The 27,275-nt window shown below is 44.8% G+C and overlaps 1 protein-coding gene across 2 annotated transcripts in view; it reads right to left on the bottom strand.

Annotated features, from left to right (window-relative positions):
* Nucleotides 1-27,275, bottom strand: part of LRIG1 (leucine rich repeats and immunoglobulin like domains 1) — a 92,932-nt gene that overhangs the window by 28,455 nt on the left and 37,202 nt on the right. Inside the window, exons 3-7 of one of the 2 annotated variants that reach the window (XM_059480030.1) lie at nt 24,996-25,070; nt 7,493-7,630; nt 6,239-6,382; nt 3,887-4,030; nt 2,591-2,734 (exon numbers count right to left, since the gene is read on the bottom strand). In XM_059480030.1, the coding sequence (XP_059336013.1) occupies nt 2,591-2,734; nt 3,887-4,030; nt 6,239-6,382; nt 7,493-7,630; nt 24,996-25,070 (645 nt within the window). The remainder of the gene's footprint in view (nt 1-2,590; nt 2,735-3,886; nt 4,031-6,238; nt 6,383-7,492; nt 7,631-24,995; nt 25,071-27,275) is intronic. The other variant, XM_059480029.1, reaches the window with a different exon arrangement.

Here is a 27,275-nt window from a genome sequence, read left to right as displayed (position 1 = left end):
CAACCTCTACCTTTCTTTGTTTTCCAATTGTTTTTTTTTCTTAACATCATCTAATGTTAATCATAATTTTATATTTAATCATAATTTTATATTCAATATTCAGTTTAAAAAAAGGTAACAACACAGAAGTGTTCAATAGCACATTTAAGAGGATATTAAAAAAAAAAGGTGAGAAATCACTGGCATGAATAAATGGCAATGTTTGTCTACACAGCCCTTCCAGCCTGGTGAGAAGTAGGAGATTTAGAGCAACATGCCAAACTTGGTGCAGGAAGGGGTTAACCAGAGCCCTGTTGTGCAACTGGAGCTGCTGCTGCCAGCCTGCTCTGGACCAGGTACCTCTCACACACTTCACTCCCCCTGACCAAGCTACAGGTAAAAAAAAGGGAAGGAAAGACCCAGCAGCCAAGTCACCATTTACCTCTGATGAAACCCTCTGCTCCCACTGTGGTTTTTTCCATGATGCTGATGCTCCAGCACCTGACTGGTGAATACAATCAGCCCTTTCTCATGCTCAGAACAAGGCAAGAGCTTTCTTTCCTTGTCAGCTCTTACATCAGCCCAGAGCCTTGGCTTCACGTTTTGTCCCAGCAACTGAATGTGAGATAACTCCTCCTTCAGATATCAACTCCCTCCTTAGAAGACTGAAATTCATTCCCTGTACAGCCACAGTGGGTTCAGGTAACTGAAACCCAGTGGATTTAGCAACAGTGGAGGTGAGCAAGGATCTTTCAATGAGGAATGAAACCACTAACAAAGTGCACGAGTCAGTCTGGATGTACCCACGGCTTCCTTTCCTCACCCTGGCATTTCAGCACAGGCCTCTCCTACAGGAGTTTCACTCTGAGATCTGATGGCTCCCTGCAGCAGCCTTACCCTAAAGGCAGCACCTGAGAGAGCTTGCAGGACTTTGCAGGGCTGTGCTAACTCCCACACAATCACCTTTCCCATCTCAGCCACGGCCTCAGACTGCAGCACAATCCTGCCCTGTCAGGCCAGGCACACCCCAGGGCCTCACACCACCAGGCACCTTCCAAATCTACCCCATCCTGCACCCCAGTTTCTGCAATTCCTGCTCCTAAGACAGGACAGCTCACTGCTAGAACTGCTTGCTGGATGAGATCCTAATCCATACCTGAGAAAAAGGACTCAGCATGACAAGCAACCTCCAGTGTAAACCTTGAGGGTTTGCAAAAAGAGTCATGGAGAGAAGGCAAGCTCAGCTCTCCCTAAAAGAGTTCTGCCATTAGCCCTGGGAGGTGCAGGTGAGTCTGACCCATCCCATCTAACCAGGCTGAAATAAAGCTCAGCACAGGCACCAGACATTTGGTTCTGTGCAGTGCAGAGATCTGCATTTGGCTGCTCCAAGGATCCAGCTGTGAGCGCAAGTTCCCCTTTTTTGGATGCTTCACATTTTAACAGACCAAAGGCAGAGCACAGTTCCAGTTCTATCTGCTGCCTTGAAGATCTCTCCATTAACACTGCCTTAATCTAGCAAAATATCATGTGAGGATCTGAATTGAGCAAGGCATGGGCAGTTCTGCAGCAATTTGAAAAATCAGGTAATTCAACAATCACACATGTATTTAATTAAAACAAAAAATAAAGTACTTCCTTGCACCCCCAAAAAATAACCAACATCTGAACAAATAATTTGGGTTCAAGAGAAGACCACAGGACTAGAATGTTAATTCTAAACATAAAGAAATTATATGTGTCATGTGTATCCATCTCTGAACCCACAGCCCAAAGGTTCAGGACTCACAGCTGGGTGGGCAGATACCAACCTCCAGTGTGAGAGCAGAGTGAGGCCTCTGGCAGCAGGAATTTGCTCCACCATACTGCTTTTTGGTGTGTAGGAGACTCCCTGACAATGTTTAGCAGAATGAATTCCAGCTCCACTGACCACGTGTCAAGTTGACCAAAGTAAAAAGCAAAGCTTTGCACAGAGGGGATGGCAGCACCTTCTGTAAACACTGCAAGCATCCCTGTGTGTCTCTTCAAAAGGGCATTTAAAGCAGTGCCACAGACCCAAAAGACACCCTTGTGGGGCTGCCCTCAGCAGCAAGGCTTTCCTTCACTTGCCAGGCTGTATCCCCAGCACCTCAGGAGAGCAAAGCCATGTATTTACTGTTCAACAACTGAACCCCACAGGAAGGATGAAGTGTAAACAGGAGAAACAAGGAGAACTGCCTTGAAAGGGCCAAATCTCTGCTGGCTGAAAGCATGGTTGTTCTTTGTAAACACAGAGGATAAAGCAAAGCTTCCTTCAGGCTGTACAGTTATTATATGGCAAGTTACAAGTCTTTTAACTCACTAGCTAAAAACATTGGCAAGCCACAGCTCACAAACTCTCCAGGTCTTCTGGCACTGTGCACTTTTAGTGGGTTCTAGCCTTTGTTTCTGGTACAGATGTGTTTTAACCAGGTGCTCTGAAGGTCGTAACATCATAAATAACCAGGGCATCACTTAGGAGCCTGCAGTTCCTGCATCTCTACAGGCTGATACAGTGGGAGCTGTAAGCCTTGAGAAAATTCCTTACTCCCCTCTCTCCTGCCAGCATTACACAACACCACAGAAAGCAACTCACAGCTCATGCAGCTTCTGGCAGAAGCTCCAGCCATCGGGGTTGATGCGGGATATGGAGTTGTTGCTGAGGTGGAGTTGGTGCAGAGAGGAAAGGCCATAGAGAGAGCCACTGTTCACTTCTGTCAGGCTGTTGTATTCCAGGTGCCTGTGGAGGAAAATCAGAAGGAATTGCCAGATAAGCAGCACTAGTCAAATGCTGCAAGAATTTCCAAAAAGAATTGGGATTTTAGCCATTCCTACACACCTTTCTACATACCCAGGTGGACACATGCATGTGTGGGCATTTCTTGTCAAACAAAGAGAGAAATTCAAGGACAACACAAAGGAAATGCCCAGAAGGAGATGTGACTGCAGAGAGAAGCTCCACTGCAAGTAAACTGGGCTTAAAGCATCCCACTCAAGTTTGTATTTGCAGAGTCTCAGTTGTGTGACAGCAGCACCCAGAAACCTGCTGCCTTCATCACCTGGGACCTCACAAACACACCTGGAAGCCAAGGGTGCTGGAAGCTGCAGGTATCTCTGCAATGACTAATCAATTTATTCTCTGGTATGGAAAGAAAACATCACCAAGAATGGCCAGCTTGGTTTCTAGGTATCCCATGAGGTGGAATGATACTGTCTGCAACACAGAGTTTCCATCTATCAGCCAAAACAATTTTGCAGAAGCCAGATATTTAAAGACCAATTGAGATAAAGGCTGAATGTTCAAACTGTCAAACTTTCAAAGGAATAGTGCCACAGCTTAAAAAAACAGTGCTGTTTTTACTGAACACCTGCTGAAGCAGTGAGCTTTTGTAAACTGTGGGTCAGCCAAAGAGAAGCTGCTGTACGGAATTTGTAGGCACCCTAACGAGGGGAGAGAATTATGTATCTGAGTCCATCTTATCAGAAGGCTAATAATTACTTTATTATACTATATTACACTATTTTACATTACTGCCAAGCACTCAACTCTGCACACAACTGCAGGGAATCTCGTGACTGTCAGCTCACAGTCCCAACACACACTTGTAAATAAAACACCATTACTTTATATAAACAATCTCCATATTGCATTCTATTTTTACACAAACACGGGTACAGCAAATAAATTAAGAATTGTGTTTTCTTTCTCTGAGGTTCAGAGAATGTGAATCTCAGAAATATTCTTGAGGGAAATTATGCTTTGCTTTTTCTCTGTGAAGAGAAATGTGGCAGCACCGCTGCAGCAGCAGCTCTGGGCGTGCAGGAAAGGGGCACACAAAGCAGCACGGGTCACTGCTAAAATACAGAGAAGGATGTGACAGCACCAACTTACAGAACTTGCATTTTGGCCAGGCCCCAGAAAGCCCCATCAGTGAGTTTGCTGATGTTGTTGCGCTGCAGTTTCAGCACTTCCAGGCTGTCCAGCCCCTGGAACGTCAGCCCTTCAATCAGGCGGAGACGATTGCGGTTCAGCTCCCTGAAATCACCAAGGCCATACAAGTTTGTTAAAGCCCAGTCCTTTCTCACCCAGTCATCTGTGCAGCACACAATGGGGACAGCAATGCCAGCAGCTCCTGTGTCTGTGGTTCCCAGGAGGCAGCAGAACAGCACCGGAAACCTTCAATCCCAGAGCTATCCAGGGGAGGCAGCTGGGTGTGATCTCCTAAACAAACTCACCCTGGGACAGGCTTTCACCACAGAGAAATTACACAGGGCAGCGATTCCTCTTCATCCCTTCTCTCTCTGCATTTCTTTTTAACCATTGATCCTCCTCATCAATTCCCACTCTCTATCCTCCCTCAAGCACAGACACCATTTGATCAAATCATTGGCATTATTTCCTTTACAATCCATTGTTTTTATAGGACTTGTAATTGCCCAGTAAGAATGAGCTCTGAAACATGCAGGTACCCCAAAAGTGTGGGCCCAAGAGAAAACTTTGTGGCCAAGTCTGAAAGGAAAGCCTTCAGTCCCCGTGAAAAATGTAACTTTTTTCTTTTTTTCTACTATCAGAAACTAATAAAGAATGAAAGTGTTTCCAATAACAATGTAGTCTTAGTATTGTATATACAATAGTTTCCAGCCTGGTTCATTAAATTTCTTTGGAGTTTCCCTGGGTGAGGAAGGACCCCTTAATTTTGGCAATATCTTTTTTTCTGAATAGCAATATGAACATCATCACAGCACACTTTACCAACCTGTATCAGTCTTATGGATGGCTTAGCCCAGACATACCAGCTGAAAATCCAGTTCTGTTAAGTCAGTGGAGAACTTCAATGCACTGAAAGCTGAAGCTAAAACTTTTTAAACTGATATTTTTCCACACATACAAGATTAAGCTGAGGATAGTTCCCTATTTAGTGTTTGTATTGAGGAAAATGGTGGAGGTTACAACATCCAAACTTGTTTTGGAAAAGATGTAGAAGCCATAGAGACTTTAAGCTTACTTTTCAACTGCCTAAAAAAACAATGTTGAACTTGGGCTCAAGTTGAGAATACTTAAAGTCAAGTAAGCAATAAAGATTTTGCAGGCCTAAAGTCCCTTGTGGTACAGCACTTCCTGGGCTATTAGTGAAACAGGCTTTGCCAGAAAAAGAACTGTACACAAATCCTACAACACACCAATCTGGGTAACTTGCAATTCATTCATGTTTATCTGCAGAGTTAAACATCCAGCTCTGAGGCAGTCATTAAGAGCACCAATTACTCCATCTCTCAGTGCAAACCATGTTCCTAAACAGACTGAGCTGTTTTCATTACAGTTCTGCACATGATGCAGTCAAACACAGTGAATTAGAAGCCCTCACTCAATGGACAGCAACTTCCAGCTGAGAGGCAAAAGACTCTTCCTATTGTGTGTCCCATCCCATCCCATCCCAAACTGGCTGTAAATCCTGCATGTATGCAGACACAAATGCACACACTCTCCTTGGGCACACCCTGGCTTCAGGATTTCTCCCTCAGTCAGGAGGTTGACACTTGGAGGTGCAAGTTCCAACAGCATTTGTGGACTTTATGTTAACGACAGAGGTGGACCTTTTGTCTATCAAATTTGATGGAAAGATTGCAAGGAGCCTTAGGCTGGGCCCATTTCTGCAACAGCAGCAGAAGGGAAAAGTGCCATTAAGTGGCCACTTTTTTACACATAAAGCACGTTTACAGCTGCAGATGTCTGCGTGTCCCCACACAGGCAGAACAACAACCATGTGTGTGTTAACTCATCTGAGCTGCAATTTTCTCTGCCCAAACATCACCTCACAGTTTAACAACCTTCCCTCATTGCTTTTTTATTGCCAATAAAGATACCTGTGTGGCCTTCAAACATTAACATAGCATCTGAGTTCTGTCCCTCTCAATGGAAACATCTTGCAAACCTCTGTTGCACCAGACACCAGCAGCTTGCAAGGCAATGGATTTCTCTCACTCTGTCAAGTGCAAAAGATGCTGATATCTGTTGCAGCATCCCTCCCTCCCTCCCTACCTGATCCAAATAATGACCTGAAAAGCCAAGAAGCAGAAGACAAAACCCTCTCCCAGTGTGCCTTCCTAGGAGCTGGCAGAGAACTGCACAGTGAATTCTACATTTCGTACACAGCAGGTGAGGACAGGTGACATTTGCTGTGCACACCCCCAGGATCATTTTATCTCCACAAAGAGCTTAATTAAAGTGAACATTTGTACTCACAGCTGAATTAGCCTGGGCAGCCTGAAGGCCTTGACAGGAAGCTGGGTGATCCTGTTTTTACTCAGCCTGAGTGTCAGCAGGGTCCGGGACAGGCTATCAAAGGCACCAGGCTCCAGGGTGCTGATTCTGTTGCTCCCCAGGTAGCTGCAATAAATCACAGCACAAAAATGAATGCTTCTGCCAGAAATTACCTTTTATCAGCATTTAGTTGGTCTCCAGACAAGCTGGTAAAACTACAGAGGTGGCTTCAACCCAGCTGAATTTCCAGAGCCTGTGATGAATGTAGGGAATTGCTGGGCACTTCCAAAGAGCTCCCTGACACCCTCCTACTTGAACAAGGCAATCAGGAGTGGAAGCCAGGAACTGGAGACTATTCCAGTGCAGGATGATGCTATTCATTCCCCATTTTCCCCTCAGTATCTGTCCCAGAGGTCTTTTTTATTTGGATCCTAGTCTGAGCCACAAAGGGCTGTTTCTGCAGGACATCAGTCACAACACCACTCTTTTGTACCCTCCTGCAACCAGGAACACCAACTTGGGAGTAAACTTTAATGCAGGCAGACTACTTGCCTGCACCTCTTCAAAAGTACCTAAAATACAAATTATTTCATATTTCTCTGAATAGGCAAACATCCTGTGGGAGTGTGTTACTCTGCTTGACCCCATTTTCTTCAGATAATCAGAGACATGTCTGTTCTCAATATTCAGAAAGCCACTTTAATGATTAAATAGTTGTTCTCTCTCCACTCTTCTAGATACACAGAGGTTTGCAGTTGTAAAGACACCTACACATGAAGGATGTAGGATACCTGAAAGATATCTTTTCACTGCAACACAATAATAATAGTAATAATAAAAATAATAATCTGTATTCTTTATAGAGACACCTACACATGAAGAGTGCAGGATACCTGAAAGATAGAGATCTTTTCTTTGCAACACAATTAATAACAATCTGCATTCTTTATTGAGATACCTACACATGAAGGATGTAGGATACCTGAAGGATACCTTTTCTCTGCAACACAATGAATAATAATCTGCATTCTTTCTAACTACATCACAAACCAAACACCACTCAAAAAATATCGTGACAACAGTGACAACGTGCTGCCTTTTACTCTCCCTTGCGCTTAAAATCCTGACAAACAATCCCATACTTCTCATGCTCATGGCTTCTTTTTCTGAAGGTTTGAGGCCCTTTTCTGTGCTGTGCTAAGTCCACAAAAGCAGTTCCCAGCCAGCAGCACTCACAGCTCCTTGATGAGCAGTCCCTGTGGGAAGCAGCCGTTTCGGATTTCCGTGATGTCATTGAAGCTCAGGTCCAGCGTTTCCAGGGTAACGTAGGGCTGCAGCTCTCTGCCCTCGATGCTGCGGATCCTGTTGTGATGCCTGCAACAGTCAGGAGCAGAAAAAAGGGACTGTTTAGCTCTCTTAGAAAAACAGAATTAATATCAGAGTCTGCAGCAGGCCCTGAGTTTGTACACTCAGAGTTATGGTGCCTTTTTAACAGCTTTAACTTTTTAACCATTGGGGAGAGATTCCCTATTCCCCTCTCTGCTCCTCTGGCTACAGCCAGCTCACAGGTATCTGCAGGCTTCCACTTTTTTCCTTCTACAGAGCTATTGACTCCACTCATCAGTTTTTCTTCCATTAATCTGGGCTCTCCCACAAGCCCGTACTTCCAAACTGGGTTTGTTACATGCAAGTGCTACAGGGCTGTTTCTAAATCCCAAAGGCAGGAGTGCAGATCAGTGGCTCAGCATGCCAAGGCTTTATCCAGAGAATGTGGCTTTCAGAGAAGGAAACAAATAAGTGACTACAAACTCAACCAAAGTTACATAACACTCTACATTCCTAAAGATTCTTCTGAAAATTCCCCACTTTGCACTGTGTTACAGTGATTTATAACATACAGAAATAAGAAGTCTTGCAAACGTTCTTGCTGGCATTTCCTTATCTTTTGCTACTTTTGTCCTGCTGTAGGATTAGGACAACTCTGCAGTGCCCAAGCACCAGCTGTAGGATCAGACCTGCACTGATCCTGTGTTTGCTGCCTGACCAGGACAGCCTGAGGGATTCAATCCAAAGTTTCTCTTTAGAGAAATTCCTACCAACTGCCCTCAGTTTGCTTCCACAGGCAGCAAACAGTTAAATACCTTTAGACATCATCTGTACTCAACAAGGCCTAAGTAAAAATCACCCTCTCACTGAGTCCTTTCCTCTGACTCCTTTCTGGCCTGAGTCAGTAGAGAACAGTAATCAATTAAAAAAATACATTGTGCATTAGTCACAAGAGGCAGAGCACATGCCTGATGTGAATTTAGAGCAGTCACTGATATTACTGGCAAGGCTGGGAGTGAGGCACTCCAAACAGAGATGCTCACCAGATACTTGGGAACTTGCTGAATAATAAGAGACAGTAAAGAGAGTTCAGACAAGTCCTGTGCCTCAATCCATCCAGACACCCACTGGGTGAGCAGAGGAGGGGAGAGCAGCCAGTGAAAGCACTCCTGAATGCAAGTCCAGCTCCCCTGACAAGGCATCAGCCCTTTGAAACAAAAACCGAGACAGCTTTTCAGGCATTTCCAGCTGTTCAGGAGCCCATCTTCTCCAGCTTCACCCTCTCTTTGGGCTCTCCCAGGGGTTCAGACAAACCCCTTTGGAAGAAAAGCTCCTCTCTTTGACAGAAAATGGCAAGGGACCTGCTCCCCACACCGTGATCTGCTCCCTTACCCTCCCTGTTATTAAAACCAGATTGTTTCACCACAACCTTTGCTGGTGTCCACAACAGGAAGAGTGAAAAATCTGCAACCTCAGAACAATTTGCTTTTGGGAGACTCACCCTTTAAACAGCCAGCACATGGCCCTTGCTTAATGCTGGGGAAACAGGCACAGAAACAACACTTTGACTGAAGAGTTTAAATGATAATTAATTCAGTGCAGGCTCAGAAAACACTAAGGACAAATTTTACAGCACTATAGCTGCTAATACAATGCAACAAGGTGTCAAGAAAAATCAAAGGAAAGTCATAATTTATGTCTCCAAACTGGTTATTCCATGGGTTACCTGCACACAGGTCTCCACAACCACAACTGTTTCAAGGGTAATGACATGGCTGCTATCCAAAAGACCAATATTCATTTACAGCTGGGAATAAAGTCTGGATTTTCACATCCATGCACACAGTAGGACAGTGGTGCACTGAATTTATACCACAGTGAGACTAAAATACAGGAAAAATCACTATACCCAGAATTTTGTGACCTCCATTAACTAAAAACACAGGCAAGGGAAATTTCTTTCCCTCTAGGACTAATTTTTTTTTTTGCAATTAACTTGATTAGTAGAATCACAAGGTTCAGAAATTTTTAATCTTTTTTCCCTCCTCAAAAGAAGAGCACCCATTAAATGTGCATCCAAGCCTGACTCAGGAAAGTACCTGAACACAGACATAACTGAAAGCAAAGCACGAGCACATTTTCTGGAGCTCTCCTGAAGCAGGGGCTGCGAGTTCAGCTCTGATCTCATCTAAGCTGAGATGGCTGAGATGAATCTGGCTGTAAATTAACAGGAAATGAAGGCTTGTACAAACGAACATGGAGAATCTATAAATCACCTGACAATCCCTACACAGGGCAGCAAAGTCTGCAAGGGACTGAGAGCACAGAGTGAATTTGGACGTGAAATGCTCTTCAAAAGCCAATGTTTTTTTGGTTTTGTTTTTTTTCTTTTGGAGTATTAATATTTTTGTGCTTTGGTTGCTCAATATATATTCACTCTGCCTGCCAGATCTCCCAACCCATCCCAGAAGACAGACTTGAAGAAGGGAAGAAAAGGACAGGAAAGAACTATTTTGTTTGAGCCGTGTTCACAGTTTCCAGGTGACTTCTGTCTGTTCGCCTCTCGCTTTTCATGTGCTGCAGCTGGCAGATGAGAGGGATACTTTATTTTACACAGGCAGAAAAACTGGCTCCTTTCTCTCCCTCTCCCCCTTCTCCTTCAAACATGGGCTGACTCCAAATGTAGCTCTCAGCTCCAAACACCATCCCGGGCCAGTCCCAGCTGGGGAATGTCAGACAGTTCGCTGCAAAGCACTGCACCCTCTCAAAGCACTGCACTTCAAACAAAGCCTGTGACTTTTCCTATACACAGCATGTGATATGAAGGCAACAGAGCCCAAACCTTTTACTAGCTTGATTACAATTTATTTTTCATTCTTTTGGTAAGGGGCCAAATGTGATTTAACCCTTACTGTTACTACTTGGATCCTCTCACTCTGCCACCTTTGTTCCCCTGTTCATCCCAAGGGAGTTTTGCAGAACAAAAAGCCAAAAAACCAGTGATGTTATGAATTTGCCTCTCCCCTTTATCACTGACTGGAAAAGGGCTGGATTTCTCCCAACCACTTCACACTGGGTTGGCTTCAAATGTGACAGATCAGATTTTAGAACCAATTGCCGAAACCAGGCGTTAAAGCACAAATACTTGGTGCTTGCACAACAAACACCTCCAGGTATCCTTTCCTCTCCCCACTCCTTGGGTATCACAGCCTGGAAACAGCCTTCCCTGCCTCACTTTACTTCAAGAGTGTACAATGACAGGGCTTCAATGTGAGATTGTGCAATTAGAGCCTGGAGTGGGAGCCAAGTCTCTTGGTTTCTATTCCCAGCTCTGGCACAGACTCATCTGCCTTGGGCAAGTTCCTTAACCCCTCTCTACCTCTGGCTTTCCAAAGTGCATGGAAAAGGACTACCCAGCTAGGATGATGCAGCCTTTGCTGAGGACTAAAAACCTGGAGTGAAAGCAGCTCAAGCGAAAAAGAAATCATAGGAACTGAGGAGCCCATCCAAGTCCATTTGGGTTTGTTTATGAATATGGGAGGATCTGGCTAAAACAACAGAACTTCCAAGTTCATCCCCAACGTCATTCCCAGAGACACCTCATCTGCAGCTAACACAGACCTGGAACACCTCTGTGCCAAGCTAAGGTAACTGGCAGTCAGCAGAGATCCCTTCCACACTCTCTGTGCTCATGGCACTTGTTCAGGAACTTCTTCACCCTGGGGTCAGCAGCAGCTCCAGTCGCAGAGGGAGAGGAGAGCTGGGTGGATGCACCCTCCAGCCCCTCAGTTCAACACCCCAGAGTAGCACAGCCCTTCAGCACTTGTATTTTGCACAGACCCCTTGTGTCTACAGGAGATTTGGACCATCCCCAGGCAGCTCCTTGCTGAAGCAAGGCCGTGAGGAAACAAACGCAATGCGCGCTCTCTGCTCCGCCGCGCTGAGAAAAACAAGCAGAACGTTCCAGCACAGCCAAAGCCTGTTTGGGTTTGCTCTGAGCCGGGAGGGAGCTGGAGGGGGTAGCAGGAAAATAACAGGTGGCGCAAAGTCAAAGGCTTGCAGCATTTCCAGGAATCTCAGCTTGTATTTTAGAGGTAAAGTTACACTTTAATCCCGGTGTGTTTCCTCATTTGAGGCGTCTTTGTGAATATTTATTTGATAAACAGGCTGTGAAACATTTTCCACCAGACCTAATAGGGGAAGAATTCACCTTCCTCTTTGCAGCAAGCAAGGAGAACGCCACTCAGTTTAATTTATACCTCAGCTTCAAACTCCTCGTGTGAAATGGATGCAAAGAGCAGCACAAAGTTGTTCCTTTGTTGTTTGAGCCACATCCACTCTCCCCAGCAGCTGCCCACTCCAAAGCTGACAGCAGAAAATCAAAGCAAGACCCTCAGACAGGAATGCATGAGGGGCTTTGCTTAGGCTGATTTAAATACAATCAGCACAAAACCTCCTGGTTTACACAAAGCTTGAATTAAGCCTGCTGTGGCTGCAGTGTAAATGTTCAGTGTGAAGCGAGGCCAAAGGCAGGGAGAAGTCACATGCCTGCCCTTCATGTAGTGTCAGCTTACAGATCTGGCCCAGCTCACCAGAGAAAAAGGAAAAGCTGTAATACAGCAAACCTATTAAACCAGCACCTGTTATAGGCATCAAAAATAAAACTGAGCTTCTAAAGAGGGGCTCTGTACCTCGGGCAGGGTTCTATTAATATGCCAGCACATTTTCAAAATTAGCGTACGAGGGAGATCACAGGACTAGAAAGAGAGAGTTTTTTAAAAAGTTCAGGGTTTGGTTAGTATTTCCATCCTGACAAAGCACTGAAGAAACAAAATGCTGGAGCCAGAAAGAGTTATGGGGTTTGGTACTGAAGGACAGGCAAGGTTTGGTGTCACAGACTGGCTGTGCAAAGGGAGGGAGATCAAAGGCAGGGTACCCAGAGATGGATCACACACACTGTGACTAACACATAACCTGCCCTCCTCCTCCTGCTCACCTCAGAGATGGAGATCCAGTACTGATCCTTCTAGAAACACTGAAGAAGATCAAAGGTTCCTAAGCTTTCACCACACATGATTTTCTATTTGATTTTAGCCTGTCATTCACCACACAAACACAAAAAATAATAAATAAAATCATGGTTTCAGAGTAGACTGCAATGCCTGAGTAACCTTCCTAACAAGACAAGAAGGGTAACTGATGGTCTGGAAGATGAATTTGTTTTTACAACAGCAGCAACATAAATGTTCCTGCTTTTCCTGGTCACCTTCTTACATTCAATAACCAAAGATCTCCTAAGTGATTTTTATTAACATATGGAAAGAAGGAAGGGGAAGAATGTCATGGGGACCTGCACATCAGTTTTGACTCAATTTATCAGCGTAGAACTTCTTACATGGTTTTAACATTTTACTCACAAATTTTACTTCCAAAGACTTCTATCAGAGAACTTTTTCTTCTCTACTGTAACTTGTGAAATGCCTTCCTTGGAGTAGAGCGAAGCCATCTCTGCAGCTGAAGATGAAATAAGCATGCAGGACATGCTGGAAGTCTGTGTCACACCATTCTCTAGTTCTTCACATGAGACCTTCCCAGAAAAACTGAACAGCCTGATGTGCATGAGCCCTCACACTTCCCAAGTGCTCTGGAAAGCCCCACTAGCTGTCTGACACTTTGTGTTTTCTTATCAGCCTTTCCAGAATAATCCATGAGGCACAAGATTTTGTACTGTCACAAGAATGTGTATTTTTATCCAACACAAAAACTGCATTTGCTTATGGGAAGTGCCCCAGTGTCCTTTCAGAGCAAGGCTGCATGGGTTGCTGTGTGGACAGGAAGCAGGGATGCATGGAAGCAGCCCCCACTTTTCTCAGATGCTCTGAATCACTCCTTCCCTGAGGAATCCTGGCGGGTTCCCAGGCTGTCACAGATACAGCTCTGTTTGTTCAGGTGCTGCCTGCACACACAACAAGAGCAGAGCAGTGGCAGGCCAGCCAGCCACTGCATTTCAGGGTCAGCCACACAAAACAAACCAACCCAGAAAAACAAAAACCACCACCCCCAAAAAGCCCAAAAAAACCCACCAAACCCCCAAACCACTGAAAAAAAAAGCTACTTGTGTAATTTTTTACAGATATCCAAACTTTCTCCTAAAGTTCATATACTCTACCTAAGACTGTAAGTCAGGATCTTCTCTCTCCCTAGCGCTCCTTCAGAAAAAGGTCTAAGATGAAGCAAACAAAATCCATGACCATTTTACACTGTTTTTCACTTAAAATCATATAAAGGAATAATGCCTGAAACAAGCTGATGAAGCTGTTCCAACTATATCTAACTACAGCAGAAAACCTGAAGAAGATTTATTCATCTGCTGTACATCAGCTTCAAATCAGATATATTCCAGGGGGCTTTTATTTATGAGGTCATGTTCTCACCCTATTTGGTGGTTCAGGATGGAGAAGCATGAAGCAAATTACCCCCAGCTACACACAGCTGGGACAAGACAGGGGGGTTTAAAAACAACCTGGGTTTTGGGGTTTTTTTGAAGATGGAGGGGATGGTAAAAATGTGGAACCTTTCACAGTGAAGTGACTGTGTCTCTGTTCCAGGTCATGGCTGTTTGGAGGCAGAAATCAGTCTGGGAGCTGAGATTTGCTAATTCACCCCTTTGGGCCTGGGAGCAGCTGCCACCTGCAGAGGGCTGTGCTATGAACTCTCTTCCCACAAGCAAACTCTTATTCACACAAATAGTTCCACTGCAGCCAACAGGGCTGTTCATGTGAGCCCAGTGTGACCCAGGGGCTATGTTTTCACTGTCTATTATTAAAGGCTGCTCTGTGGTCACTCACAGGACCAAGCTCATCTGCCTCTCACACTGATGGACTGCAACCACTGACCCTGCTGCACTCCCCGTGGCCCCAGAGCATCCTCGTGCCTGGGGTACCAATCATGGGCAGATGTTATCCTGCTGCCAGGAAACCACAGCTCCTTCTTATCCACATGGATAAGAGAAGGGGATCAAGAATTCTCTTTAAAATCTTTCCCAGCAGCTGGACATAAGCAAAGGCCTGGATCTGATGAACAATTTTTGATAGGTTAAGTCTGAACTGCATGAAGGAAAGCCCTTCTCCTATTGTAACCAAAACCACCACATGCCCACTGAGATACACATTCCCTCTGAGTATTTCTGAACTAGCACTGTTTATGTAAACTTTCTGACTCCTTATATGACCTTACACTGTGTGCTGATCCACTGAGGTAAGCCATGTCATTTTTCAAAGTTCTCTCCCTCCCTCACTTTGATCTGCATTTCCTTTCACTGGACTTTGACTTGCCACCATATGATTTTGGATATTTTTTGCAACATACAACTTCCTAAGCCTTCAGCATTTCATTCCATTGAGAGAACAAAATGTGTGGGACAGGCAGGATTAGAATTTAGTCATCTTTACAACAGAGGCTGTCTTATCTCTTCAGCAGATTACACAACCTGATGTGACATCAAAGGAAATAAAGATTCCTGAAGACAAGACAGTCTCTGTTATGGGCACAGTCCCCCCATCACAACTGGGTGGCTCTAAGAGGACCAGCTCTCTTCTGGTTACACTGGATGTTTCATCAGAACAGTGCTCTGCAGCAGCTTTTAAAATTATGTATTCACAAGGGGCTGAGATCCATTAAACAGGCTGTGCAAAGCATCTCTCATTGTCTGGCACAGCTTCTCTGTAATGACCCTCCCTGAACTTCTGTTAACTTGAACCCAAAGCATCTCAGTGATGATCTGCAGAGCCCTGAGCTCACCCCTCAATGGAGGAGATGCATCTGCAAGGCTTGGGGCCAGGTATCTTCAGCAGGGGCTGCCCAACCTGTGATGCAGTTTGGCCAAAGGCACAAGGGAGGGAATCTCTAAGCCACCGAACAACATCACTGCTGGTTTTGCAAGCACTCAGAGCTGTATGAGCCTTTCACCCCCTCCTCCAGCTCCTGTCACTTCTCACATTCCCTGACCTCCATCTGGAGCAAGCACTAAGGAAGGCTGCAAAGGACAGGAGAGGCTCTTCTGAGTGCTGAACTCTGCTAAGAGGAGAATTGTCCTGTGGGAATAGAAGGAAGGGAGTCACACAAGGTAAATGGCAGTTTTCACACAAGAATGCAGGAAACCACAGGGCTCTGCACCAGCTGCTGAATGGGGTCGTGGCACTCAGCAGAGCCTCTTTGAAGGAAGAGGCTGCATCAGTATTTGAAAGGGGTCATTCAGTTGCTGGCAGATGACAGGTCAGTGTTTCCATGCTCTACATCTCGTATCTTTCATCTGCTACTCTTTGCTCTGCCACTGGCTTTTCCTCTTGTGCTTCTCCCTCAAGGCTTTCTTCTGCCACTGATACATGCCAGCCAAACTCAATTTTCTATCACAAATTAAATGCATAAGCAACTCTCTGAAGCCAAGAAAGAGGCTAGCTTCACCCCACAGTTTGCTGCTCTGATTAATTCCTGCTCTTCACAGCCCCACAGTGCCCAGTGCCCATGTCAGGGCTGCTGCCCAGGCCCCCCACCTTATCACTGCCTCAAAGATGAGCCAGGTCTGTGATAAGGAAAAACAGAAACCCCAAAATCAGATCCAGCCCAGATGTCAACAGAACCAGCACAGAGCACAGACAGTAGCTTCCTTTCATTTCATTTCATTGCATGCAAGTTTTGTGCTTCTAATCAACAGGGATGGCATTTCCATTTGAAAGTCAAGAAGCTCCAAAAGCACAGGGCATGGAGGCACTTTCATCCTTAAATCCTGATACTGATTTTAGTTTCTCTTTGTGTAATACATGATCAAAGTAAATAAGATCCACCACAGCCCAGAGAGCACATGTGTTTTGTGGGTGGTTTTGTTTTGCTTTTGTCTCTCCACGGGAGCGAGGAGGGGAAAATAACACAAGGGGAGAAGCAATTCAAGTGCAAAGCAAATGCAATGGCTCTGCCCATGATGCTGCAGTTTTCATCCAAATTTTAACTGCAAGCAGACTTGATAGCCTGCACTGTGTGTAAGCCACAATGTGACACAGGGGTTTTTCCCACCTTTGGCATGAACACCATGAAAACAGGTGGATTTAGCTACAGTGATGATAAGGGAGGTAAAGAAAGGACAACATACTTGAATTCATCTTCCACACCATCAAACTCTCAGCCTCATGGAACTTGCAGCAGTGGCTGCTAAAAGACCTGCCTCTTGAAAAAGGCAGCATTTGAAGGAACTCCTTTTTGACTGGCCAGTCAAACTCCTGTTAACACTTGAGAGATGTAGATAGGCTGGCTGTTCTGGCTGCTCCAGCATGACACACACTTGTGCTCTGTTGAAAGGGCTTATCTGTCTTGTCAGCAAGGTCACAGGAACAGGGATTGCCTCTGGGCAGCCTTCACTGAGCTCTGCTGGGCTCACACTGCTCTGCCTGCAGAATAGCTCCAGTGTGGAAAAGCAGTGGTCAAGCTAGCAAAGAAAAGAGCTGCTCTTCACAAGAACAGGACCCTGCTGCTAATGAAGCTCATCAAGGGGGAAGGGTGGCTTTGGGAAACCCCAAAACAAGGTGCCAAAACATCCAGGGAAGAGGAAATTTGGGGTTTAGAGTAGAACTGCCTCTGTGCTAAGCCAGGCTGGTGTAAAACAGGCTGTTCAAGCTTCCCTGGTAAAGATCTTATAAAATCAAGTGCAAGCAATCACCACCACTCAGCCAGTAAGTCCTTCAAGCTTCTATAGTAATATCATTTACATCTTCAGTTCTTCCTATTTTGAAAAAGATGACTGCTCTCTCAAGGAAACAACCTTGATGGCAAAAATATCTTGGTAAAATCACCAGAAGTGTTCCTTTTCCAGGGCACCTGAGGGATTACAGAAAATCCAATCCCTTGGCCTGATTGCTCATGCTAATCACCACCCTGGTCAGCACAGAGTGTGTGATCTGCAGTACATGGACTGGGCAGGAAATGACTTTTAAGTCTAAAATCCATGAGCAATTTACAGATTCTTTCTTTTGTCAACAATTCTTAATTCTACCTCTCCCCAACTCATTTTATCTGCTCAGATCTGACCACTAACACAGTTGTCTTTTCACTCAGCCCTGCACTCCAGTTTCATCTTCCAGTTACCTTTGCTATTTTCCCTGATGTGCAATTGAACATTAAATGGTTTGACAGGCAGAACATGCACTCACCCAACCACTCATTCCCAATCAATACTCACGTGGAATTCCTGTTAACAAGCAGGAGTTATGCACACAAACCTGAGGGAGCGTGGCCTCTCAAGTGATCACTTCATCTGAAGGTGTGACAGATCACTCTCTCATCTCTCTTAACCAGCAATCACATTTTCCACTCTGCACACCCCCAGCAGGGCTACTGTTGCAAGATAATCACTATTGACATGATCTCTATTGTTCACTTCTGCAATTAATTGGGGAATTTGACATGGGTTAAAAATAAGAGAAAATCCAGCCCATAGCTGGCTTTTATTCAGTTAGAAATGAGCTTTCTGCAGACTTTTTTGCTAATCTCTTAGCAAATGTGATCTCTTAGGAGTATCACATTCAAGTGAACATTTTCTTCACCCCACACTATTCCTAATAGTGCCAGTGTTTTATGGCACCCAACTTAAATCCCACAGTTCTAACCCCAGCCCTGTTCTTACTCCTCTCTGGGATTTATTTCATGCTCTGAACAAGCACCACTGTCTACAACCAGGATAAATAGCTGCTCAATCTCAGTAGGGATGTGGGAACACACTTTAGATTGTGCAATTTTGTTAAAAAGCTGAATTGGCTAAGCTTTCAGAGAGGAACATGGAGAGAGACTTTTACCCCAAAATAATTCAATTTGCTTTTACTGTAGCTTCAACTTGACTTCTACTCACCTCTGAGCAAACTTAATTGCCACTGCCAGCAGTTTTTAGGCAGGAAACTCCAATGAACTAAAACAACTTTCAACTCAGCAAGTTATTTATATTTGAAACCTGCTTGGTCTGTGAAGACTAACAAAGGAATTGCTTTTGTAGACGTGTGCTTTATTTGCCATATGCCATTAAATGAGACAGTCAATCCACCACAGATATTAATAGGAGCAATTTTGGGCTATTCTAAGGCTCAAATGTGAAGCTATTTTTCATACTGACCTTAACAAAATATCGTGGTTGCAGATGACCCTAACAACTGATCTAGGCTTGATCTGCAGAGGGACAGAACTTGGAAACTTGGAAACTTTGTGCATTGTATATAAAAGATGCTCCTGCCCTTGGAGATGTATACACATACTTTAGGGCACAATGAATACGTGGTCATGCACAAAAAGATCCTATTCCAGTATTCCAAGCCCTAACCTTGTGCTCTGTCCCACTGGTGTCCTCTCTTCCCTCCAGACACAGATTAACCCAGCATGGCCTGCAAAGCAGGACAGAGATGCCAGAGCAGATCTGGCCTAGCTCACAGCAATTCTCTGCTCACAGAAGAAGCTGCCATGGCTGCACAAAATGCTTGTTATTAAATACATAATAGAGCAGCCTCCAGGGGTAACTGGTATTTCATGGGCTGCCACCAACTTTCACTATCTTTATCCTCTGGCCAATTTTTACACTCCACTGTATGTGCCCAGATTACTTTCTGATGCTCTTTTGTTGAGTCTGATAACTGTGGGCTTTACTGCTGTTGCTTTTCCAGAAGAAATGATTACTCATTTCCCTGGAATAGCCTCAGACCCTTTGCTATTTCCATGCATTCATGCTATATCTAAAAGCTCAAAGAGAACATGCAAATGATTAGAACAGTTCCAGCAGCCCAAAAGAAAAGTCAAAACAGCATCTCTTCTGGTGCTTGGGAGTACATGATTAATGAGGGTTTCATCCACTGGGAAAGGCTCCTGCAGTCTTTGGCTATAAAAACTTGCAGACTTTACACACCAGAGCCTTAATATGAACTCTGAGCAAAACAAGCTTAAGAGGTGAGTTTCAGAGTATCTTATGCCTGTGCATTGCTGCACACTGAACAGCCTATCAGCATTCTTTTCATTTTCCCTTTCCATATTAATGTATTTCACATCCAAACCCAGAAGCTCAGTAGTATACCCTGTATAGCCAAACTCTCAGAAAGCAGCTCTCTCCATCTCCAAGGGGAATTACCTAAGCAAACACTGGAGAACTGGCCCCTGCAGACATTACACCATGGAGGTGATGCAAGCAGGGGCTGGGGGTGAATCTGCTCCCACTTATCTACCTACACCACCTCAGTTCCCAGAGAAAGTTTTCCCTGGGCCAATAATGAGGAAGGGAGGAAGGCAGTGTGGTTTGTGAGCTGCCCAAGGCACGTCCTGCACACAGGCAGAGCTGCTGACTCCGAGCAGACCCCGCTGCCTCTGACTCATCTGGATTTGGTGCTTGCGAGCACAAAGCCTCTTGCTTCGACCCAGATGGAATTAACAGAGTACTCTCCTTATTTCTAATTGTTAGATCATCCCTTTTTAACTCCAGCAAAGATGACTTGCAGATTAAACCCCTTGGGGGTCAAGGCAGTTGTTCTGTTTGTACAGCAATTAGCACAGCAGGATCCCAGGCCACAAATGGCCTCCAAGGCTGTGTCTGTGCTGTCTGTGAGCTCAAACCTCATTCCTCCTGCAAGCCAAACTTCCCAGCTCTCAACACTGCCCACACAGAGCCTTTTACTCTGACCTAGCCAGGAACACAAAGTGAGCTCACACCTCGTGTAGAGACCAGCTCAGGCTTGAGCTGAGCTCTAGGAGCAGCACAGATGGCAGCAGCTCTGAGCTCTTCCCTCTAACAGGGTCACCCTGACAGAGCTGCAGCTGCAGCCCTGATGCTCAACAGAGTCTGCAACACCTTAACCTGAAAAGCAAAGATGTTCACAGATGTCAACCCCACCAACCCAGCTCCCAGGAAATTTTGCAGAAAAGAAGGTCTGTTTGTGAGATCCCACTCAGAGCACAGGCTGCTTGCATTGTTTCAGCTCACAAAGCAAGACACCTTTGTCTTGGATGAAAGCAAAACAGCAGCTCAAAGAACCTAATGGACCACATGGGTTTTCAGAAAGTCTCTGCAAACCCCATCTGACACCACAAGTGAAGCAGTGCAAACAGCATTACAATAACAGCAGCTTTCCCAAGCCTTCATTGTGGAGGAATGAGGCAACAGCTCAATAGTGCAATCCTGATTCTGCCACATTATTGACTTCCAAGACCAGACAACTTTTATCCAGTACAAAGGTTAATAAGAGTCAAAGAAAATCACAGAAAAGGATTACAATCTTAACAGTGTGGCTAATTTAACCAGAATTATAAAGAAATTCCCAGCACTTAAGAGGAAAAGCTCTACAAGAAACCATGCAAGCCAAATGGAAGAGACTGGCTGAAGTCTTTGACCTGTCTTACCTGACATCCAGCTGGAATAGCACTGACTACCCTCCTTTCCAAGAGGATCATGCTGCCCCAACCATCTGAGCTCATCAGCCCTTTTCCAAGCAGCCCTAGCATGTTCCCTGCCACTCCCAGTTTCCAATTCTCCAGTATTTAGTTTTCAAATTTTACATGATCTATTTGGCCTGGGGCACAGCAGATCTTACCCTTCTCCCCTTAGCTCTCTGTTTAATTACAGTTTAATGTGAATTGATCTTTACATTAATGAGTCTGTAAAGAAGATTGATTTTCTTCAAGAGACTTTTCTGCTCAGTTTGGCAGCAGAGTAGTCCTATTGATTTTGCTTTCCCTAGTAAATACACTGCAGTGTCACTGCATCTTCTTGTGAATCAGCTAATCCTATTTCACACTCTTTTGCTCTAAAAATCCCTATTCTGAGTTTCCTTGTTATCTGTGCTTATTCAGAGCAAGATGATGGGGCCAAAGCATCTCGAACAGCTCTGCCTGTTGCTAACACACAGCTGACTGCTGTGGGTCACTGTCCCCTTTGTTCCTAAATGGCTGGAGGCTTAAAAGACTTACAGCGAAAGAAATGAAAGTTATTTTTAAGTGTTTAATCTGTTAACTTCCTTAATTCCCAGTCAGCTAAGGATGGGGCAGAGTGTTGTCTGGTTAGCACTCTCCACTGAGCCCTACAGCTGCCCAACATTCTGTGGCAGAAGAAGAGGATGCTGACTGAATCAGGCTTGGAGCCAGGGCAGAGGACAAGGATCCACCTCCATCATCTGTCCAAATGCCCCAAAACCCCTCCAGGATGCAGTTTCTCACATGCAGGTAGATGCAGCAGTAATGAAGACAAACCCTAGAGTAAGGGCTGAGCTTAGGGGTTTGTAGGAAACCCATAACAACAGACCAGTGCAGGGTTGATTGCAGCTCCTTTAACCTGGCAGGCCTAAGAGTCCTTCCATGCAAGTTAGTGAGGAAGCTGGATATAAACAGACTAAGTTCTGCAAATAAATGGTTTCTTCCATCACCCCTCTCCTCAGCAGATCAGGTAACAGGGTCTCCTCGAGAGCCTTCAGAGTTAACACACTGTGGCTGCACTGGGATGGGAAATCCTCAGCCAAGGGCATGTCAGTGAAAACATCCTGCCATCAACTCCCCAATGTCCAAGTCTAGGAACTGTAACTAAATTACAAATGCTGTGGGAATTGCAGGCAAGGTTCTCCTCTCAGCTATTCCGATGTAATTTCGGAATGAATCCAGACTCGGTCTCTCCCCCTCCCAGCTGAATTTCCTGGCTTTTGTTTGCACTAACAGATGTTTGCATTTAATGTCTGTCTTTATTTGGTAACCCTACATAGATTATTTTTCCCTTCTGTTCTATTAAAAGCCTTATCAAGTCCCTTATGTTTGCTCTTGCTGAAATGAACGACTCTGGCAATATTTTCAACATGCAAGGCAAACAAACTGATTCTTCGAGGAATAACTGAACTGAACCAAACTTCATGGCAGGGTATCAGGACAAAGCATTTTTGGTACATATGTTATGTCTGCATCCATCTGCAGCCTGGGACATCCAAAGGCTTGCAGAAAGCTCTGAGAATTCTCTCTTCAGCAGATTCTCACATGCTTACATATATATTTAACTGGCCTTTGGTCCTCGCACGTGTTGGGTCAGGCAAGTTTTGGGTGATGGAGACAGGTATGGAAAACCCAAAAACAGGGAATGCAAAGCAGAGCTCATTAAAAAAAAAAAAAAAAAAAAGGCAAAACCCAAAAAAACCCCACACAACCATCAAACTTTATGGGAAATTTGAGTTTGGCAGTATTGTTTCTCCCAGCCCCAAAATGAGAAAAAGTGCTTTCTCCTGTTTAGGAAGAGTAGGAGATGAAATAACTCATTCAGAAGGGATGTTTTGAGTGACAAATACACAAGACTTGCTTTTATAATACATTAACAGTCCTTTGGAAATACTTAACCACATGCAATATACAAAACCTACTTCAGAGGTTTGTGAGGTAAACACACTTCACACATTTCTAAACACTGAAAAAAACAAAAAGGAAATGTATTTATTTTTCTTTAGCATTAAGAATACACTGTAACACTATACACTTAAACATAAACCAGTTTCTCAGTACACAAGTCTTCATTATGAGTCTTCACCCTGGGTTTGGTTTGGCAGCCTCCCCAATTATTACTTCACAGATTGGAAGGCCAGAAGAAACCAGTAAGACCATATAATCTGATTCCTCACATCACACAAGGCTAAATTTTACCCACCAATTTGCCTATAAAGCCCATTAACCTAGGGTTGAACTAAAGGCCCATCTTTTAGGAAGCCAAGCAATTGATTAAAGACTCCCAAAGATGGAGAAAACTTCACTTCCTCAGCAAATCATTCCAATGTGACTCAGCAACATTGATTGGAACAGGTCCTTTAAAACATCATTCAGGTTATTTTTATCTCTGATAAAAATTAAAAGGAAATGCAAGGGGGAAAAGATGTGGCATTCTCTAATACAAGCTGAACAAAGAGACCCTTCTTGCAGCAGTATGACAGCAGTATTACAAATCCTGCTATCAGAGTTATTTATGTGCAGCAGCTGAGGGGAGCAATTCAGATTTCTGGAAAGTGATAGTAAGCAGGTTTGTTCAGAATACCATTCTTTTATCATTTGGCTTTGTAGCTTCTTCTTCCTTCTGCACCACTCTGAAATTTCAGAGGAGCTGTAAATCTACTGCCTTCCACAAGCCATTATTCCCCCTTTCCAAACTGCTCATTTCATTTCAGGAATAAAAAACCCAAAGCTCTTGCAATTTGGTTCTTTGCCAACGGTGAAATTAATAGCAAAAAATAACAACAGGGGCTTGTGGAACTCAGAGCATTTATAGACTTCATGAGAAAGAGAAGCCAATCTGGGGGGCCTAAAACTATATCCCTGCATGGCAAATTCTGTGCAAGCTTTCCATCCATAAATCAGATTTCTGGAGGTCTTTTTCAAAGGCTGGTGCACAGCACAAATGTGGCTGCACAGAAGGGCAGCAGATAAAGGTTGCCTCAGAAAAAGTCAGAGCCTTTAGAGCAAGAGAGGCCAATCAGCTGGTGGTGTGGTCACAGATGATTTTCCACCCCAAGAAGCACCAAATCTGTGGAGAACACAGACACCTGCACAGGGCCATGCAGGCTGGAAGCCACCACTTGAACTGCTCCAGTCCCTGTTAGCCATTAACACTTCCCAGGAACCTGGGAGGTATCATGCATACCTCAGCAAAATTCCTTCTCAGTGCACAGTACAAGCACACACATGCAAAAATTAATTTCAGAAATCCACACTCTTTAGATACGAAATAGTTTTCTGTTTTAGTATTTTATTCCCTTCAGCAGCACCATGGACCAATGTCCTTGGTGGTCAATACACAAGGGCTCCCAGGTGTCTGATGCTTCTGTGGCCATCTAAACTACCAAAGTTAGGAACTTCAAACCTTCTGCAGATCATGCTTTGCAATCACTGCATGATTTCTTCTGAGAAAAAGAAATCTCAAAAGAAAATGTTAAAAAGAAGTTGAAAGAAATCATAAAAACAGGTCTGGAACGAGTTCCCTAAAAGATTAAGATATGAATACTCTCTGGCTTTAAGAGGAAAGAAGAAATGATCAGAACAGGCCCAGGAATAAAAAGAACAATAAAGCAAATGTAAAATTTAATACCACAGGTATGACCTAATGGTTGAAACCCAAAGGCAGATAAGAAAAATGAAGTTTTATTCAACCTGTGGAATTTACTGACCTGAATTACCACTGACCATATGTACAACACAAAACCTCACACAAATCACACTACTCCACATGATGTTTCTTAATTAAGGTTAATTAATTCTTAAATTCCTTAACAAGCCAAAAACCAAACCCTAAAATCAGCAGGAACAAGTGTGACACCCATGAAGCTCCCAGAGGCAGCTAAACCCTCCCCAGAGAAAGCCAGAGGCAGAGGAGGTGACAATGACTTACAGGTACAGGGCACGGACGCTGGAAGCAGCAGAGCCCAGCGAGGGAATGGCACTCAGCTCGTTGTGGTCCAGCCTCCTGCAAGAAACAGAAACCAGGGTTGAAGGCAAGCAGCATGTGCCCAGGCCTACAGGAGCAGGGGAGGCTGGCACTGAGGCAGAAACCTCCATCTGGGTTTTTCTGGCCCTCTGATGGCCACACCTTGAACTTTAGGCCTTTCCTCCCTGCCACCCACTCCCCAAAGTGCCAGGCAGGAAAGCAATGTGGCACAGCCCTCCTCTAGCCTGTGTTTCCAGAATCAAACCTGACACAGGAGAATTTTGCACCTTAAAGCCACCTGTGCCATGGCTCAGGAATTTAACCCTTCCCATGCTCACACCAGGTCAGGGCCTGGGGGCACAACCTGATGGCATCCTGTCCACAGCAGGCCCAGCTCTGGAAATCCCAGAGGGATTTCCCCACAAAGGCAGCAGTGCTGGCCACAGAAATGTCACCAGGCCCAGAAATGTCACCAGGCACAGAAACATCACCAGGCCAGGCATCTGGGGAGCACAGAGAGCCCCTGGTTAATGGCAGCACCAGCACAGACACATCCCCTGCCAGGGCCTAATGCTTTAAAGTGTTTTTCTGACTGAAAGCAGATCCTTGCCATGTGACTGGCTCTTCCTTGCTTTAAAGAGCTCTTGTTTGTACGGTGAATTAGTCAATTAATTACTGTAACAGTCGCTCGTCTGGCTGCCTGAAAATTACCTAATTTCTCAGTCTTCTCACCCTCTCCCCCCTCTCACTGCAGTGATCACAGCCAGGCCCTGGGCAGGCTCCCCAGCACCCCCACAGCACCCCTGGTCACTCTGGGCTTTCCAAGTGCTCTCCTTTTGCAGAAAATCCCAAAATGTTCACAATTTGGGTGCAAAGCACCGCATCCCAGAGCTGCACAGCCCAGAGTTGCTAAGCCACAGGCATGAGTAGGGGCAATCTTAAATTATGTTGGGTTTTTTTCCCCTCTTCTTTCCTTTTAACACTATTTTTGGCAGGTGGGAGAGGGCAGTGGCACATTTATCCCAGAACTTCCCTTCTGGCTCCTCTGAGAGGAGGCAAGATATTTGATTTCACGAGGAGTTCCAAGCACTGCTGGGATAAAAGCTTTCCTCTGCCTCTGACATTATACCCATGCCTTAAAATGTAAGGGAAAAAAGCCAGATGCATTGCAATTCAGCAAGGAGCTCCACTCTGCAACTAACAGCTCACTGTTGCTCATATTACAACATGGTCTGGAGCTTCCAAAGGTACAGAGCAAGCTGGAAAGAGCATTAAATTGCTTATTTGAGCATGTTTTCATTAGCATCTAACTAAGCATCTTCAGGAGAAGAAGGAGCCTGGGTCAGCTCTGGTTAAGCAGCTCTGACACCAAGCAGCATCTAACAACTGGTCAAACCCTGCTCTGACATAAGTGTGATATTCATATATCAGCCTCCTGCCATGGCAGGAATCAGTCAGAAGTGCTTCTCCCACCTCATTTTCTCTCTTGGCTCACAGGCACCATTTGCTGACACAGAGGAGACAGCCAAGCTCTGTATTTGCCTGGGATTTCCCACTCATCTTTTCTTTTTCCCTATGTAAAGCAATTGAAAAATAAAAAGAAAAAAAAAAAAAAAAGAGGGGGGAAAACCCCCTCAAAACAGAGCAGCTGGGCTCAACAACTTTAAAAACTTTCAGTCTCCTTCCCCAGCCCTCACCTTTGACAACACAAACCCTCTGGATGCTGAGGCAGAGGGGGGGGGGGGGGGGCACCCATATAAAATATTTACAGTCCAGTTGCCAGGCTGGTGTCAAGCTGAAATGGAGCCTGCTCAAAAATAGCACAGCTCTCCAGAGCTTTCAGTGAAAGGCACTTTAGAAAAGAAAAGGTGAGTTGTTTGGAGAGGAATTTTAACTTGGTTACTACTTTTATTTGCTACCAATGAGCCTGGAAAACCTGAGAGCCATGAAACCATCAGTTTGGGGGATTCCATGAGCCACATGAGCTGAGGAAAGGCCAGAAAGGAGCACGGGGCCCACCCCACCGCAGCCCCATCCATCCATCCATGGAATGAGAATGGATGGACACCAGGGCATTGTCACCACATGAAGGCACCAAAGGGAATGAAAGATCAAGTGTCCTGAAGGAAAATAATGTCCCAGTCCAGCCCCTACCCTGAGCTTCCACCACTTATTTCAGAGCAAGGGGGATCACTTTGAGCCACTAAATTTCATCCTACACAGACTTAAAACTTTTCTAAAAGC

Source organism: Ammospiza nelsoni, chromosome 11, assembly GCF_027579445.1.
Source record: "Ammospiza nelsoni isolate bAmmNel1 chromosome 11, bAmmNel1.pri, whole genome shotgun sequence".
NCBI classification, from domain to species: domain Eukaryota; kingdom Metazoa; phylum Chordata; class Aves; order Passeriformes; family Passerellidae; genus Ammospiza; species Ammospiza nelsoni.
The sequence above is the reverse complement of the archived record's forward strand: the minus strand, read 5'-3'. Positions and strand labels throughout refer to the sequence as shown.